Here is an 18,437-nt window from a genome sequence, read left to right as displayed (position 1 = left end):
AATTAATTTCTCGTTATAATGTGGTTCGGATCGGATCCGACAATAAGCTGCAGGTCCCGTTGCTCCGAAACCATTTGGTTCCTAGCCACGTAAAAAATATCTAATCCTTTGGGCGAGCCCTAGGAGAGCTGTTAATCAGCTTAGTGGTCTGGTTAAACTAAGATAATACTTGACTTAAAGTCCTCGAACTTATCTACAAGAAGAAGGAACACCCCAAAACCCAAATTTTTTGTACTTAGTGTTTGTCTGGATTTTGTGTCCAGTTTTCTTGTAGCATTTGTAGCCATTGTTTTAATGGATACTATGACGGATATCCCCTCCCCCCCATTTTTTTATGGAGATGACCCCAATACAGTTTGGAGCTGTGGAATTTTTTTTATTTATTTTAAATGGTATCCGCCCCTCACATGAGAGAGAGAGAGAGAGAGAGAGAGAGAGGAGAGAGAGAGAGAGAGAGAGAGAGAGAGAGAGAGAGAGAGAGAGAGAGAATCATTATATAATTACGTGAATTTATAATAAAATTGTGCATGAAGGATTGTTAAGGTAGAAAGAAATTAACTTCATAAAATGTTCAGTTCATGATTTCATCCCTGTAGCTTGGTCATTAAAATCATGAATGCTATAAATGAAGTGAAAAATTATTTGATTCGGTGGATATATACATGTATAGTACACACATATACGTATATCTATTATTACATATTCCACACAAAGAGCAATTTCCGTCATTTGCAGTTAATGATATCCCAGTTTATTTCCTTTTTAACTTTTTGAAACAATTTTAGGGTCTGGCCCAAGTCAAATGACATTGCAGTCAAGTTTTACTTATTTGAAATCAGACTGTTCTCATATCAGCACGGGCTCTCGCTCTTCTGAGCAGCAAGTAATTGTTTATTATTATTATTATTATTATTATTATTATTATTATTATTATTATTATTATTATTATTATTATTATTATTATTTTATTATTAGTAGTTATTATTATTATTATATTATTATTATTATTTATATTAGTTAAAACATTATTATGGGAAAATCTGAAAGGGCATCAATTTGTGAGGAAGCTTTCATCAAATAGAAGACCAAGTGTGGCAAGAAAAGTTTCAAGAAGAAGAAAGACGTAAACAAAACTCTGTGTCATTCAACATTAAAAATGAACATTTACACATAACATTTATAATTAATGGAAATTGTCCTGTAATAAAACAGAAATATGGTATTATTTTTATATAAATATATAGATATAGAATAATAAGATGGCAAGAAGACGTATAAACTATTAATGAAAGCGAGACTGGCATGGTCAAATGCGCTTTGCATACTCGCACAAACGGTGGGCTGTTTGTTGGGCATTGGAGGGTATCGCTATTTAAGTGTTCTGACTTATTTGACAGAATGTATATACTTTTGAGTCTCATTAGAAAGATGGATTTTGTATAATTGGAAAGCATTATAATATAGAATTCTGAGAGAGCTTTTTTAACTGTCGTGTTGTAGGTATACTTCTTATGGATTTTTGATTGCGTGTCGAAAAGTTTATTTATTTATTTTTACATATGAAAACAAAGAATTAAGAATTTGACTATTCTAGAATAAATCTCGATTATAATAATGTTCACGGCAGGCGTGTAAAATATTGCAATGGCAGATAGAAGGAAAATAAAAGATTAAATAGTTTGGTTTACGTGTAATCTCATGACAAAAAAGAATAATTTGACAATTTTTGTATATCATATATATAATTTGAATAATATACAAGGTCATATAAATTTTTAATAGAAAAAACTATACAAGGAAGTGCTGAAAAAATGAAATAATTTCCTTAAACAAGAAAATATTCGAGAATTAATAAGTACTAATGAGTGGTCGGTGTGCTACGTGTAATCAGCTGCGTGTTACTATATCAATCCAGACGGTGATTACATAGATTACAGAACGTGGATTTAAATGTCAGAATTAAAATAATATGGAAAATTGTACAGAAAAGATTTAATATAAAAAAGAAAAAATCCAGATTATTGAGTGATCATTCAAGGTTACTACAAATTTCTGACGGAGATTGCACGTAGGTTGCAGAACGAACGGAGATTTATAAAGTGGATTACTCACTCAGTGGAGTACCATTTTACCTCTTGCGGTTGTTACAGTATTTTTTTTTTTTTTTGTGTGTGTGTGTGTGTGAAATAAAAGAGTTATTCAGGTTTTTAGACAAAAGTTGGGTCATAGGCCTACGGAATTTTTCTGGTGTTTTAAATACTACGTTAAGTGACGGGATTAGGCCTATTTAAGCCTAGACTGTAGTATATAGTACTTGAGGAACGAAAATGTAAAGAGAGAAAGTATTAATTATATTCAATTTAATTATTCATGTACATATATTTGGTTAGGTTGTAGCCTAGGCCCATGTCATTACAGTTGAAGATAGGCCTATTGTAGGCTAGATACACCAATTACTCTGTTAGCCTATGCCTAGCCTAATTTAGGCCTATATCAATTACGTATAGTCAGCAGAGTAAGATTTTTATGTTAATAGAGCCTAGATTGGTTATAATTTATACCTAGGTTTTATTATAAATAGGCTAGCACTTAGCCTACATAATGGGTGATAGACTAGGTGAGTCAAGGGGGTACAACCCCCTCCAACCCCTTTCCATTGTCCATATCAGGATAGGGGCCCATAGGATAGGTTAAGTTAGGACCAAATCTTGTAAGTAGGCTGTGGCCCGCAGAAATAATGTTCGCAACTCTTTTGCACGTTTACCAAACGAGGATGGAATTATCGCAAGTTCTTAGTGTAGGCTAACCAAATTAAAATCCCACAAGGCCTATATGCCAAGGGAGGGGCTTTGATCCCCCAGGATCCTGTTTTAAGCAACCGTTTTATCTTGGCATAATTACCCTTTATGTGCTTAGGCTACCATGCCTATCATATTGGATAGGACCCCAATGATAAATGCTGGCAGTTATCCTCAGATACCCTAACCTTTGCCTGCCCTCGCCAATATCTGTCTTGATACAGGTACTTCAGACAGCAACACCAGTGTCAAAAATATCAAATCTAGTCACTATTATTACATTTGATGTTGGTACACGATTTAATTAATGTTTTTTCAGCTGTGCTGAGATGTAGGCCTGTTTTTTATGGCACCCTTCCTTATGAGCACCTTATGTCATGTACTCTACAGGCAGTCCACGGGTATGACGGCGGTTCCGTTCTTGAGACTCGTTGTAAGTCAAAAATCGTCCTAAGCCGGAACATGGTAAAAATCCTAAGAAAACCTTACTTTTAATGCTTTGGGTGCATTGAAAACTATGTAAACTGCATTCTTATTGCATTTTTCATAAAAAACTTCAAATATTGATTATTTTGCATTTTTGGTGTCATATTTCATCTGCCAGATCAGTGTTGTAAGCGTCGTAACCCTGGAAATAATTTCTGATGAATATAATTGAAAAGCGCTTAACCTCGGAATGTCGTAAGCCGAACCCATCATAACCCGGAGACTGCCTGTATCTTCAAACTTTGGCTCTTGTGGAAGACAATGTGACAGTTTTAAATTACCTGTAATTTAGTGGATCTTTGTAAACCAGTCTTGGTAGTGTGATAAAATGGCATGTATTGCAGCAGTCTTAACTACCATAGCAGTCCCAGGGTACTGTTGTGCCTTAGGTAAAGTTACGGTATGTTAAGTGTTTTTGAATATTGTAGTATTTAATTGGCTATCTCTGACTATGTAAAATAGAAACCATAAGCAACAAGCAAAGATGTGATGATAAGGTATGTGATGTGCTATGCATAAATTTAGCTATTTGTCATACTATTCTTCGTGTCAATTCTTAAACCTATAAACAAATATTATACAAAGGAAACTGAGGGCCATCTCCATTTGGTTTCTTATTGTTAGATTTAGAAAGAAGAGAGTAAAGGTTCCAATGAAGGTAGGGATACACTTGCTTTCAGAAGATTAAAAAAGGGAAATTGAATTTAGTGGGTCTTATCAGAAGAAGTTCAAGAAGCCAAAGAAACTATTCAGAAAATCTATATTGAGGTGAAGAATGGTTCTTGTCATACTTGTGGATTTGGTATTTTTACTGTGTGTACTGTAATCTGCAGAATGGCTAGCAAATCATTTACACGATAGCAAGAACATTTGGGGCTTGTTTTATAAACGCACAATGGCAAGACCATGTAAAAGGAAAGAAATTATTAACTTCGTGTTTTCTCTCTAGAGAGCCATAGCTTATTTTAAGGAAAGCTTTGTTAGGATGGCGAGATTAGAATTAGGAAGTGAGAGTGTCTGTGTTATCAGCTGCTGGGGAAAGTAAACAAGACAAGATTTATTTAGAGCTCCCACTTTAGATGTTTTAGGAAACTCAAGTGATTTTTATCGTAAGACTGCTTTCATGTGTTGCAGATCCGAAAATCACCAATCGTCGTATGAAGCCATTAATGAGTACATACTGTTCTTTGAGTCCTCAAGGTCCAAGATTATTTTCTGTAAATTGTTTGGTAATAATTATCTTCAGATTCATTCACATTAAAGTACTAAACTAATTTGTCTTTTTCAGGTACATGATTTTTGTAGCCAAGTAGGGTTTTATCAAGACTGCTATCATATCTTGAGAAGATGTGTTCCGCTTTATCTGCTGTGATAAGATAGTCATTGCTTGTGGGAAGTCTAGCAGACTTATAAATTAGTGAAGCTGCTTCCATGGCACAAATCATGGATTTTCAGCCTACAGGTAAAATTATATTGATACATATTTATTATTATTGAGAATGTAAAGTAACTTACCAATACTACCACCAAATCCCGTCTTAATAATTGAAAAGAGATGAATGGGAAGAAATGAAGGGTAAAAAGGAAGAAAAAACAGTGTGTTTGGGATCTAAGGAACATTGCATAGAACCCTAATTGACAGTTGCAGTACAACTGTGTGGAAGAGTACATTACAATATACAATGTGTGCATTAACATAGATTTATTGCATTTACTGTTGTAGTTGATTCAGTTACAGTTGTATTTAATTGATACGAGGTATTTTGAGTTGCAGACATTAAAGTTTCAGGAGATTTAGATAGCAGCTTATGCATTTCTTTTATAGTTTTGGCCTTTTTATTATTGGTCATTATTTTTAAGTTTTATTATCACAGTTTTCTGAGGGTCTATTTTCCTCTTTTAGATTATTTACTGTGCTTTGTTCCTTGTTTAAAAACAGAATTATATAAATTTTCATTAATTTTTTATTAGATTTTTTTTCTTAATTGTGTAGATACTGTACATCTTGCCATTGCAAAGGGTTTGCTGTTTAGTGTTTGGTAATGGTTACAGAGATTAAAGACATATTTGATTATAAATACAAGTTAATGAGTAAAGGCACTTGTGCATTATGTATTAGCATTCTATTGGAAGTTTATGATGTTTATTTTTTTTATTCACATTTGGTCATTTGCCTCTTGGAATGATGCCTAGAGAGATTGCAAAAGATTGTCATTTATGGAAACAAATTTTTCCAGTTTATTGATTTGTTTCCGACACGGCATACAACCTTGCGGTCCTTTTACAATAGGAAGGTACTAGCGGCAGCTGGATAGGTCGTAAGCTTTCGAACAAGGGGTTCGGTAGTTAACTGCTTGTCCGACAGGCGCGCGCGCGCGACTGGGAGGTAAACAAATCACTTTTGCTTTCGGCCTGCTGGCGTGTGGACGTGTATCATCGCTCTCTGCCCGCTTCAATCGTCGTTTGTTTTGCTTTCGCATGATTGTGTTTTTCTTTTTCTGTGTATCTAGTGAAACTGAATTGTAAGTACAATCATTTCATTGAATTCAATTGTGAATTAAAGGATCTTGGTTCACAACGCCCTCCGATTACCCGAGTGCCGGGACTGAAGGGCGTAATTGCGGGAATTCATTTTCCCAGAATGATCCTTGGATTGGGTATGCTCGGTGCCGAGGGCGGGAGCGCTCGCTCCGAGCGTATTTTGGGTTGGAAATGTGTAGATGAAAATCGTAAGTAAGTGCTCTTTTCATTTATATGTTTTTGACCTGTATGCCCGTTGCCGAACGAATGCGCTCGACACGGGAACTTATTCAGTATGAAAGTGGAATCGCAAGTACAGTATTCTTTTTCATTTTCATATATTATTTTTATTGTAGCAATACTCAGTTTGGATCAGTTTCCGAGCTTACCCGGAGATTGATCCTTCCCCCTTTGTATTTTTGAATGAAGTGAAATCGCAAGTGCAGTTCTTTTTCATTTTCATTCTTTTATTGAGATTGCATTGTTGACTGGGATCAATGTTCCGCTATTCACGGGAATTGATCCTTCCCCTTTTTTTTATTTGTATGAAGTGAAACGCAAGCGCAGTAGTCTTTTCATTTTCATATATTCTTGATTGCATCAATTCATTATGGATCAAGGTTTCCAGAAACCTTGATCCATAAAGGTAAGGAATGAAACCTTTCAACCTTGCGCTCGGTGCCGAGGGCGCGAATGCGCTCGATCCGAGCCCTTATTCTTTATGAAGTGAATTTTCATTTTGTTCCTTATTATTGATTGCATCATATTATTTGTTCAAGTTCCGCTCAGTCAGGGAATTGATCCTTATGCCTTGTATTCGTGCCGATGGCACGATAGCTCTAGGGCTCTTATTTTGTTGTTGGGTACATGGGTACGTGCGGGGGTGAAGGGGGGGGGGAACGAGACCCCCCCCCCCGCCTCAGTTCCCACAGATGGCTCTTCCCCTTAGGGGGGGGGGGAGGTTATCGCGTTCTTCTCCTCGCACCGATACCGTCGAGCGCGGGGGGTGAGGGCGCTCGGTGCCCGATGTACAATTGTATTAGGGGTGGCTTCCACTCGTTCGGGAGGGATCAAACCCCCGCACGAGGGGTATTTCCCCCCCATTAATCACTACTACTATTATTTCCGCAGGTGCTACTGCTACGAGAGTGGACCTTGGTGAGGTATGGGCGTCCTTCCAACATTGCAGAGCGGGCTGGTGTCCAGGGGCTGCGGTTCTATGTATGGGCCTACTGCGGTCACCCATGGAGTGGTGACCACGCAACCAGGTGACGACGTCCCTCCTCACCTGGTGTACTCGCCTCACGTGTAACAGTCTTGCCTACAGCGCTGTGAAGTGCCGTTCGCCGTACCGAGAGGGGGCGTGCCGCCGCCGCTCGTGGTTGCCGCGCTGCAGCGACCACACTTCCGCTGCCCTAGAACTCGCCCCTGGACCTGCCGCCGGTACCAGGATGTTGCTGGCTGCTGCTCCACTTCCTGTGTTTCCGGTGCTGCCTGCCGTACCTGCCTATTCTGCCTGCCGTTGCTGCGCTGGCTGTTCCTGCCGTTGCTGTGGTGCTGGCTGCCCTACCGATGAGGTGCTGGCCGTGCGCTGTACTGAGTGCTCCCTGATGATGTTTGCCCTATAGTTTCCTGTGGTACTGCATGTCGTCCCTGTTCGTGGTGGTACTACCCCACTTTGGTCTGTCTGTACAGGTGCGTCCGGCCCTGGTAGCTTCGGCTTACAGCACCCCGGCTCCGCCCTGGATAGCAGATCTTACGTCTGTCCTGAGGAAGCTGACGAAGAAGAGGAGGCAAGGTGTCGTGGTCGTCGTCTTCATCTTCTTCATCGTCGTCCGGGGCCGCCGCCTCTTCCCCTTTTCGACTTCTAAGGCTTTACAGCGAGGTAAGAAGAAGTCGCCTCCTCCCTCCTAAGAAGCTTCCTCGGGAGCTTCTCGGGACCCGTCTCACCTCGGTGGGACGGGAGGGTTCCGTCCGCTGGTCCTCCTGCTCCTTCGGGGTGGAGCGGGGCCCGTTTCTTCTTCTTCCGCAAGGAAGAAGACTACGGGGTACCAGAGGGGTACCGGCTAACACCGGTACTTCCTCTGCCTGGTGTCAGTGGTTCTGCCACTGCATCAGGGTCCGTCTCGGGCCTCCCGTTCGCGGGAGGTACCGAGTGTACGGTCCGCCTACCAGCGACCGTGCAGCCAGGAACCAGACCTCTGAGTCCGCTCAGCGTCAGGTTCACGGCACGGGGCGGAAGACTGGTGACAGCCGCTCATGCGACTCTCACCAGACCAGCTCTCACTCTCGCGGTGAACAGCTGGCTACCCGGGGACGTGACGGTCCCACGACCGACACGGGCTGAGGCTGGGAAGAGGTCCTCCCGTTCGCCGGTGCCAGCCACGGCTGGAAACCAGCGACGTGACGTGCCGTGAGGACAAGCACCCGGTCTCACTGCGACAGTGGAGCCTGCAGGTCGCCTGACCATCGCTCTCACAGGGACGCATCGGGTACGGCAACCAGCACCAGCTCTTCTGACACTCGAGATCAGTGCCGCTGTGCTCAGTCCAGCGTTCACAGCGAGACGGTTCGACCAGGCCTGCAGCTCGATCCGTCACCGCGGGGGTTGACGATCGCCTGCAGCCCTCCAAGCCTGCTGGTCCTAGCCAGAGAGCGAGAGGGAACGTCAGGTCTGCCTCTCCCATTACCTTCAACCTCCTCGGGTTACACCGGGAGGAGGCGAGGTATTGAGGAGTGATCGGAGGGTGTGCGCCCCCTCATGATCCCACCACGACGCCCTACGTAGCCAGGCACGGTTCTTGGACCGGCCAGGACGTATGCGCAAGTGGATGGGGAAGACCGAGAGGGCTGTCGCTGTTCCCCTTCTTAGGAGGAGGGTTCTCGGAATATGCTCTTGTTCGAAGGGCTTAACGGTCCCACTCTGCAAGATGCTGTGACTCCGCCGAGATCCAGAGGAACTTTGCCGAGGTTACGGCGCTGATTCGTCAGCACAATGACCTCGGGAAGGATCGCCGCTCCCACCAGCAGAGCCACGTCTCGGCTCGAGTCGTTTTGGGGGTCCCGAGAGGGAATCCAAATCGACGGTGGGTCTCCCGCCGCGATCGGAGCTTGCCGACTGGGTGGAGCCAGGTAGTCTCTCGTCTCCGGACAAGGAGGCTCTCTCGGTTCTGGACGGTCGAACAAGCTCCTTCACCTCCTCTACTGCGACAGAGGCGTTTCTACGTGTCTTCGGACATCGTATTTATATATCCCTTCGGTCCTCCTGAGGTTTCGACCTCGACGAGGACTGGAAATGAGTCGGAGCGGTATCGGCTCTCTCCGTCAGGTGTCGATCAGCCCCACCCAGACGACGTTCACATGGCGGCAGACCCTTACCTACAGTGAGAGTTCGTAACCCTCCTCGGGAAAACGTTTTCTCCTGACGATACGTTTTCCCAGACTCTGAGAGGCCATCGCCGCAAGGCGATGGCTGTCCTGCTCTTCTCCAACTGCTAGTTACCACTGGGAAGGCGAGCGAGTATCCAATTCCTCCCCCATATCCCTCTCTCCTTACGGCTACGAGGGAAAGGGGAGGGATCCTACAGAGATTTCTCTGTAAGATCCCACGTTAGGGGCTGCGCTACCGGGGGACATTCAGGTCCTACCTGACGTAAGCCCCGGTCATTGAGGAGGGATCCTGCCAGCCATAGGGACCCGGTCCAACAGCAGGCGTACGTTCCAGGGCATCGAAGGACGTAGCATGGAGACAGGAGATCAAGACCATGCTGAGCAAGAGAGCTGTAGAAATCGGTACGATCAATCACCGGCTCTACAGCCGACTCTTCCTGGTGGAAAAGTCTACAATAGGCTGGCGCCCAGTGATAGCTCCTCTCTTTTCCCCGAACCGGGTTGGGTTCGCCTAACCCGGTTCACATGGAGACCGGCGAAGCTATTGCTCGCTTCTATCAGAAGAACATTTCAGCTTGCAGTGGACTTGAGGGGGCGGATCTACAAATACCCAGGCCATCGTCCCCTCCGAAAGTACCTCCCGCTTCATCCCGCGGGATGGTGGTCCCATTCAGGCCACGTTGCTTCGGTCTCTCAACCGCCCCACAGGTGTTCACGCGGTGTTCACTCTGATGTCTTGCTTGGGGCCCATTCGCACGGATACGTCTGATGAGGTATCTCGACGATTGGTTAGTCCTGGCGAGCTCCCGCTCGCAGTTGCTACAGGACAGGGATCGACCTGCTCGAGTTCTGTCGCGATCTGGGGATCGTTCTGAACTTCGAAAAGTCCGATCTCGACACAAGCAGAGGATGAAGTACCTGGGTATGCTGATCGACACGGTAGCAGATTCAGGGAGGCAGCCAACCAGTTTCCTGTCTCGGCAGGAACAGGTAGCTCAGCAATGGCAAGTCGTGATCGGACACCTGTCGTCACTCGGGAAGCCAGTCCCTAACGGGCGTCTTCACCTGCGGTCTCTTCAGGGAGACCAAAAGGAGAGTTGGTCACAGGCGACGGATCCCCCAAGCCTTCCATGGTCCACTGACACAGGAGGTGATAAGGGCAGGACCTAGCCAGGTGACTGGACGACAGGAACCCCTTAAGAGAGTGCCTCCAGGTACTCTCCCCCCGGACATGCAGCTGCTCTCAGACGCATCGACGAGGGATGGGGTGCACACCTGGAAGAGTTGCGGACTTCAGGAGTGTGGTACGAGAACGACAACACCTTCACATCAATGTACTGGAACTAAAGGCAGCGTTCCTCGCTCTCCAAGAGTTCCAGGACCGCTTTGATGGGACACGCAGTGGTGTTGATGTACGACAACACCACGGTGGTGGCTTACGTCAACAAACAGGGGGGGCCTAGTGTCTCTCCCGTTGTATCAGTTGATCGGCAGGTGCACGAGTGGGCCGAGGCACACTCAATAGAGCTGTCGGCACACTACATTCCAGGGAAGGAATGTAGTAGCAGACACGCTCAGACCGTCGGGATCAGGTGATAAGGACCGAATGGTCTCTACACCAGGACGTGGCGGAAAGGCTCTTCGACCTGTGGGGGCGACCAGTCGAGGATCTGTTCGCCATCCGGCACATCAGGAAGCTCCAGTGTTCTTCTCGGCCGTGCCGGATCCATGGGCAGCTGCAGAGGACGCTCTTCAACACCCGTGGGACAACCTCTTCGCCTATGCCTTTCCCCGTTCAGCCTGATTCACAAGGTGATCAGTCGAGCACTGGTCATCCCGAATCTCAGGATGATCCTGATGGCTTCCAAATGCCACAGGCCATTTGGTATCCGGACCTGCTGGCTCTTCTCGCAAGAGAACCCCAGAGAGATTCCCCATTGGCACAACCTTCTCGGCCAGCCACACGTCGAGCGGTACCACCGAGCAGTCCAGTCCCTACGTCTTCACGGCTGGCTGTTATCCACCTTCTCTTGCGTACGAGAAGCTTTTTTCGTACGCGCAGCACAGAGATGGCTGGAAACGTCCGTCAGTCCTCTGCAGCTGTGTACCAGGGGAAGTCGGCCGTCTTCGGTGGTTGGTGTCGTAGACGGGGCCTATCTCTTCTCAGAGCCAATCTTCAGCAGGTAGCGGATTTTCCTCGTTTTTTCTTCGCCGAGAAGCTCCTCTAAGTTCCCACAGTCAAGGATACAGAGCCGCCTTGTCGCTCCTCCTGAAACTGACGGATTGGACATCTCGAACTCGTTCGAGATCTCCTTGCTTAGGAGCAGCTTCCAAAGGTCTTGCCAACCCAGGGAAATCAAATGACCTCGTCTTGCTGGACCTGGCATCGGCGAAGAGAGTACGGGATCTTAGCGTCATGCAGATAATGATGCGGATGAGATGCTGCTTTTGTCCTGGGAGGACGCTAACGTCGCTATCTGAAGAGAACTCGACACCTCGGGCCTGAGTGTCGACGCCTCTCCGTTAGCAACGGGGTCAACAAGAAAGAAGTATCAAGAAACACTCTTCCGTCCTGGCTGCGTGAGGTTCTTCAGGAGGGCGTAGGAGGCAATGATGGCAGTGACGACATCCGTACGTCCCGTCCGAGAACTCACGAAGTCATAAGTGTTGGCCCCCTATTCGTTGGCGTTTTTTCGTAAGAAACTTCTCCGTGGCGGCAGGTATGGAAGGTGGGGTCTGGTACAACCAGACCACCGGCAACTTCCTTATACCTCTTGGATATTGCCCATAGGTCCTTGGATCGGTTTCCTTAGGACCTGTGGTGGCTGCTCAACACGTCGTCTAGCTAACCCAGACCCTAGCAGGCTGAACAGCATCGAGTCCTGGTGTGACTGTATGAATAGATAGTGATGAAAGTGACTGGCTTCTCTTCTATCTTTTCTTCCCCCTCTACCTGTGGGTAGAGGGATACGGTCATCACCCTGCTGGATAAGGACGAGATGCCGGTGACTATATGACAGAGCCCCATCCTATCCCTTTCACGAGGGATGGGAGCAGAATATCCACCACTTCCTTCTACAAGGGGGGGAAGTGGATGCCTACAAGATCAAAACCATGACTTTACTTTGCTCCTGTACAGGAACAAGTTCTTACATTGCTGGTACGAAGAGATACGCTTGCCTCTCTCTTAGTACTCGGTCCGAGAGGTCTGACCATTGATCCTGCGGTGCACACCCCGATCAATCGGACAGAGGCTTGGATCCCCTCCCTCGCTCTTACGACCAGGGAGGCTTCCAAGGTTGTGCCGAACACCAGTCTGTTCACAAAAGACTCAGATTCCACCCACCAAGAAGTGAGTCTTCCTATTTGTTAAAAGGACCGAAGGTTTGTATGCCGTGTCGGAACAAATGACAATTTGTCTAAAATTGCATTTTCCTAACTATACAAAACCTGAGGTCCTTTTACACATAGCCCCACCTCATGCCACCCCTCACTCTGCAGTTTTTTGCTTGGGCCAAAAGCAAAAGTGATTTGTTTACCTCCCAGTCGCTGCGCGCGCGCCTGTCGGACAAGCAGTTAACTACCGAACCCCTTGTTCGAAAGCTTACGACCTATCCAGCTGCCGCTAGTACCTTCCTATTGTAAAAGGACCTCAGGTTTGTATAGTTAGGAAAAATGCAATTTTAGACAAATTGTCATATTTAACATATTTGCAGAGCATCAGCATGTACGCTTTAATCCTCTCAGGGGAGACTGGGTGTTAGTCTCTCCTCATCGTATGAAAAGACCTTGGGCAGGTCAGGTGGAGAAGCCAGCTGAAGAAGAGATCCCAATCCACGATCCCAAGAATCCCCTTTGTCCGAGAGTTACCCGTCCCAATGGTGAGGTGAGTCAGTTGTGAGGTGATTCTTTGTTGAGCAACTGTCTTAGATGCTATGTTTATAATTTCTGATTAAGTAATTGTAAATAACTGGTATGGTGTTGAAAAAACTGAGTTGTATTAGAAATTTAATGTTACTATGGAAGATCTCATCTCTAAATTCAAGTTCCCTTTTGAGAAGAACCTAGTTTCTGACTGTTATTTCACATTTGTAAGTGTAAAATTTTATGTATTTATTTTATAGAAATGAGAAAACTGTAATTGTAGAATACTGGAGTGACAAGTAAATGACAAGCTAGAGTAATTGTGAAGATAGCTAGCTATAATTTTTATAAATACCTTACAACTGATATGAAGTTTCACATCATTGAAGTATGTTCTTTTTCTTAGTAGTTGAATACAGTGATCTTTGTAATTGCTTAACCTGATGTCTTGTTTGTACCGATGTGAGAGGTTTAGTTAGGCAGTGGTATATCCTTTGTACAAGTTTATTAGTCTCATTTTATGTTATGGGTATATATATATATGTTAATCTATTTGCGTCTTAGATTCAAGAGGTATTTTTGTGTGCTTGAATCTTTGATATAGTAGAAACATTTTTATTCTTGTTTTATATTTTAAGTATGTTTCCTCATTATGTCTCATGGAACAAACATATTTTCTTTAAGTTACCCATCAATGTGTAGTTGTAAAAGTGAATTTTGATTATTATTTTTGACAGGACAATCCTGACTACACAGGAACCTTTGTCTTCACAAATGACTTCCCAGCATTACTGGAAGATGTACCGTCACCACCAGAGAGTGATGATCCGTTGTTTCGTGCAGCTCCTGCAAAGGGAACCTGTCGAGTCATGTGTTTCCATCCACACACTAATTTGACTATACCCTTAATGTCAGTTGAAGAAATACGGACTGTTATAGACAGGTAATCATTATTATTGTCATTATTATTTTTCAGAAGATGCTGTTGATTTGAAATGCAAGCTTCCAAAGCATGTGTAGTTTATTTGAAAGAAGTAAGAGAAGGTAATAGGAAATACAAAAAGAAGAGATAAGTTAATAGAATAAAAAAATAAATTATCAAATTAACATTGAACTGTAGACTATGATGATTTTTCTCATAAATGTAACATCTAGCAGGTGGCAGTTTTTTCTGCTGTAGGGGATAGTTACTTTAGATTTGTATAGTAGTTTGTTTTTGCTAAATAGTTAATAGGTTAATGCTTTCTAAATGAAAATAAAATTGAGGCTGCAAAGAAAACAACTTAAGTTTGAAAAGTAACTTTTCAAGATATCAATAACTCAACTTGCCTTCTACTTAGAAGAAAGCTCTGATACATGCTTGTATGATAGACAGTTGAGGTATAATTGATAAAGCATAGTTTTACAAGGTGCCCAAGTCATTCTTCTAGATATTTTGAATGCAGTTTTGAAATGTTTGTTTGTTCCGATACGTAATACAAACCCTCGGTCCTTTAACAATAGGAAGGTAACTAGCGGCAGCTGGGACGTCGTAAGCTTTCGACAAGGGGATGGGAACGGTAGTTAACTGCTTGTCCGATCGTGCGCGCGCCGCGCGCCCGGGTCTGGTGAAGAATCACTTTTTTGCTTTCGGCCGTGGTGTGACAGACGTGTTCCGTCATCGCTCTGCCCGCTATTTCGTCGTGTGCTTTGGATGTTTACAATTTCTTCTGACTGGTTTGTTTTTGTGGTCTTGAATGAAATTGTAAGTACTCTTTTTCATTTTCATTGAGTGAAGTGAATTAATTAATCATGGATCAAGAAGAGCTTTCGCCGCGCCCACCAGCTGCCCGTAAGAGTGTGTCCCGGGCTGGAGGGGCGTAAATGCGGCGGATTCCGCTCTTACCCAGACATTGATCCTCATGAGTTTATGTTATCGGTGTCGGGGGCAGAGATGCTCCCGAGCCGAACCATGTAATGTGTGTGTAAATTGGTCCAGAGGGCGCAGTGGGTGCTGTACGAGGGTAGGAAGAGGCGTAGGTCGACCAAGGAGTCGTCGGAAAGCTCTCCAGCGACTCCTTTGGTTACGGAATACCTCGTCATCCTTCCTGCCTCCAGCTCAGCCCCCACGATTTGCGCCTTCCCCTGCGGGGGGGGTTTCGGAAGTCCTTTTCCTCACTCGATCGTCGAGTGTGGAGGAGGGTGCCCGATACCCGGATGTTCAATTGTATTCGGGGTCCTTCAGTCCGCTCTGGGTGGGGTCGTCCTCCCCCAAGCGGGAGGGTGCCCCTCTAAAGACCCGACTGTTTCCTCCCTCAGGTGTACCTTCTGTGAGTGACGACCTTGGACAGGTGTGGGCGTCGTTGGGACTGCAGGGCGCCCCCCAGTATCCAGGGCTTGATTCAACGGCTAGCGGGGTCGGCAGTTGTAACTCATGGTGTAGTCCACAACAAAGACCAACCTACTGTGTCCACACCAGCGTACGCCTACCCCTCCTCATGTGGTGTACACGCAACACATTGCGTCGGTGACTCCAACGGCATCAATTCAAAAACCGATCGCTGCCGTACCTAAGAGGGGCGTGCCGCCGCCACCTGGGTTCTATGTGCTGCCGACTCCCGACTTTCCGCTGTCCCAAAAGTTCGCCCCTGGATCTACCGCCCGTCCAATGATGAGTTTGGCTGAAATGGAGAGGTCTGTGACGCCGGACTATGCTGCCGTACCTGCCGTACCTGCAGCGAGTGTTGCTGGCCCAGCCCCTCGCGCCGCTCCTACGAAGCGCGCGGTGCGGGACGCTCATGCTGATGTTGCTGCTGGTGCTGGTCCTATTGGTGCTGGTCCTGCTGCTGCTGGTCCTGCTGGTGCTGGTCCTGCTGGTGCTGGTCCTGATGGTGCTGGTCCTGCTGTTGATGTTCCTGCCGCTCCTGCCGTGCCTGCCCCTGCCCACCGTCGCGTCTCGTCATGAATGGTGCTGCACCGGTCTCAGGTCTTTCCGGACAGGATCAGTCGGGGCGTGTTGCTTCGGCAATTGGCCCGACTTTTTCCGTGGATGGAAGACCTGACGTCCGTCCTGAGAGAGCTGACGAAGAAGAGGAAGAAGAAGAGGAAGATGTCGTCGTCGTCTTCATCGTCTTCTTCGTCGTCTGTTGCCGCCTCTCCCCCTTCGACTTCTAAGGCTTCCAAGCCGAAGAAGAAGAAGGCTGGCCTCCTCCCCCCTAAGAAGGCTCCTGCGGGACCTTCGAAGGGCCCGTCTCGCTCTGGCGTGACGGGGGGTGGGTGCTTCTGCTGGTCCTCCTGTTCCTCGTGAACAGGCCCGTCTCCTCTTCTGAGAAGAAGAAGAGCGGGGACCAAGGATGTGCTGGCTACGGCTGGTACATCCGCGCCTGGTCTTGGTAGCACTGCTGCTAAGCCAGGTACCGGCTCGACTTCTCGTTCGCAGAGAAGGAAGGTCCGAGTGTACGGTCCTCCTTCGGGGGGGTAGCGACCGTGCAGCTAAAGTCAAGACGCCTGAGCTTGCTCACCGTCATGACAGAGGCACGGAGCAGAAGACTGTCGAAAGTCGCGCAAGTGACTCTCGCCAGGCCAGCGGCCGCTCTCGTAGCGACCAGCCGGTACCCTCGGGTTGACGTGACGGTCTCTGACCGGCCACGGGTTGAGGCTGGGAAGAGGTCCCTCGACCAACGGCACCAGCTTCGGCTGGTACCAGCGGTTTTGACGTGCCCGTGAGGACGCTCACCGGTCTCACCGCGAAAGCGAGCTCTGCAGATCACCTGACCGCCGCTCCCGCAGGGACCGGACGGAGACGGTGGCCAGCAGCAGCTCGTCTGACGCACGGGACCGGGGTCGACGTGCTCAGTCGAGCCGCTCGCCACAGGTGAGCGGCACGACCAGGCCTGCAGATCGATCCCCACCGCGGGTTGGTGATCGGCTGCAGCCCCCCACGTACGCTGGTCCTGCCAGCGAACGGGGGGGGAGCGTCAGGTCTGTCTCTCCTATACCTTCAACTTCCTCGGGCTACACCGGGAAGAGCGAGGTACCTAGGAGTGATCGTGAGAGGTGCGCCGCTCACGATCCCGCCACGACGCCGCACGAACCAGGCATGGGTCTTAGGACCAGCCAGGTCGTACGCGCAAGTGGTTGGAGGCGACCGTCAGGGTCTGTTGCTGTTCCTCCTTCTGAAGGAGGAGGGTCTCGAGAGCTGCTCCTGTTTGGATGGGACTGGACGGTCCTACTCCTCAGGACGCTGTGACTCCTGAGATCCAGAGGAACTTTGCCCAGGTTATTGCGCTGATTCGTCAGCACAACGACCTGGGGGAAGGATCGCCGCTACCGACCATCTGAGCCCACGTCCCGGCTCGAGTCATTTTGGGGCCCGAAGAGGGAACCCAAATTGACGGTGGGACTGCGCGATCTGAGCTTGCAGACTCAGTCCTTGACCATGGTGGGAGAATTTCGTCTCAGGACGAGAGGACTCACTTAAGTCAGGACGGTCTTCCAAGCTACTTCCTCCTCCTCTGCAGCGACAGCGGAAGTTCTACGTGCCATCAGTGGATCCAATACCGCCCAAACAGGTTAACCCGGAGCTAGCTAGGCTAACTCCAGGTGTGTCCCTGCAGCAGCTCTGTCGGAGAACTTGTGGTTCTCGCAGCAGGAGGCACTGGGCCTGGAAGCTACCGCTATGGCGGCTTTCCAGGCAGTCTCTTGGTTGGATCTGTGGTCCCTCACAGTATCCAAGGTCGCGGCCGACGCCGGGGGCGCTGCCCTCGAAGACGACCCCGACTTCAGGAGACTGTGCCAGTCTGGAGGTTAGGGCCATCTCCTACCTCGCCCATCAGACGGCAAACCTGTGGGCCAACTTGGTTCTCCGTCGTAGGGACGCTGTCCATTACACGAGTAGCCAAGGGGGCCGGGCGTGAGCGGTAAATGGACTCCGTAACGGACCAATGAAGAGTTCCTCCGCTCTCTTTCCCGGAGAGATGGTGGACGCTGCGGTGGAAGACGGCGCACTGATGACAGTGGACCGTCTGGTTCACCAGGCAGTTACGAAGGTTTCTGGGCAACCTCGTACAACTGCGGCTAAGCCTAAGAGTTTAGCTAGCGCTTCCTCGGCTGCTAAGACGGCTGCTCCATCGAAGCCCCGAGGAAAGACTCTTCCTGCTTCAACTTCTGGTAAGGAGGCCGTAACCAGCCCTCCTCCCAGCCCTCCTTTCCCCGAGGAGGTGCTGGGAAGAAGTCGAAGCGAGGTGGGAAAACGCTAGGGACGGCGTTCCCCCTCACCAGCTGCCGGAAGTGGGGGGTGCCTGGCGAGCCATTGGGCAACTTGGCAGCGCTACGGTGCCGAGACCTGGATAGTAGACGTCCTTCGGGAGGATATCTACTCCCTTATCCTTACAATCTCGG

At 47.6% G+C, this 18,437-nt stretch overlaps 1 protein-coding gene across 4 annotated transcripts in view; it reads left to right on the top strand.

Moving 5' to 3' along the window:
- The first annotated feature begins 1,342 nt into the window (after positions 1-1,342).
- The window catches only part of LOC135200962 (galactose-1-phosphate uridylyltransferase-like), a 30,448-nt gene continuing 13,353 nt past the window's right edge, over positions 1,343-18,437 (top strand). Inside the window, exons 1-4 of one of the 4 annotated variants that reach the window (XM_064229738.1) lie at positions 1,343-1,362; positions 4,573-4,746; positions 12,911-13,080; positions 13,796-14,001. In XM_064229738.1, coding sequence (XP_064085808.1) covers positions 4,716-4,746; positions 12,911-13,080; positions 13,796-14,001 — 407 coding nt within the window. In that variant the 5' untranslated portion in view covers positions 1,343-1,362; positions 4,573-4,715. The other 3 variants (XM_064229739.1, XM_064229736.1, XM_064229735.1) reach the window with 3 other exon arrangements.

Source organism: Macrobrachium nipponense, chromosome 27 (assembly GCF_015104395.2).
Source record: "Macrobrachium nipponense isolate FS-2020 chromosome 27, ASM1510439v2, whole genome shotgun sequence".
Classification (NCBI taxonomy): Eukaryota; Metazoa; Arthropoda; class Malacostraca; order Decapoda; family Palaemonidae; genus Macrobrachium; species Macrobrachium nipponense.
Note: the sequence above shows the minus strand (reverse complement) of the source record. Positions and strands in the feature narration are given on the sequence as shown.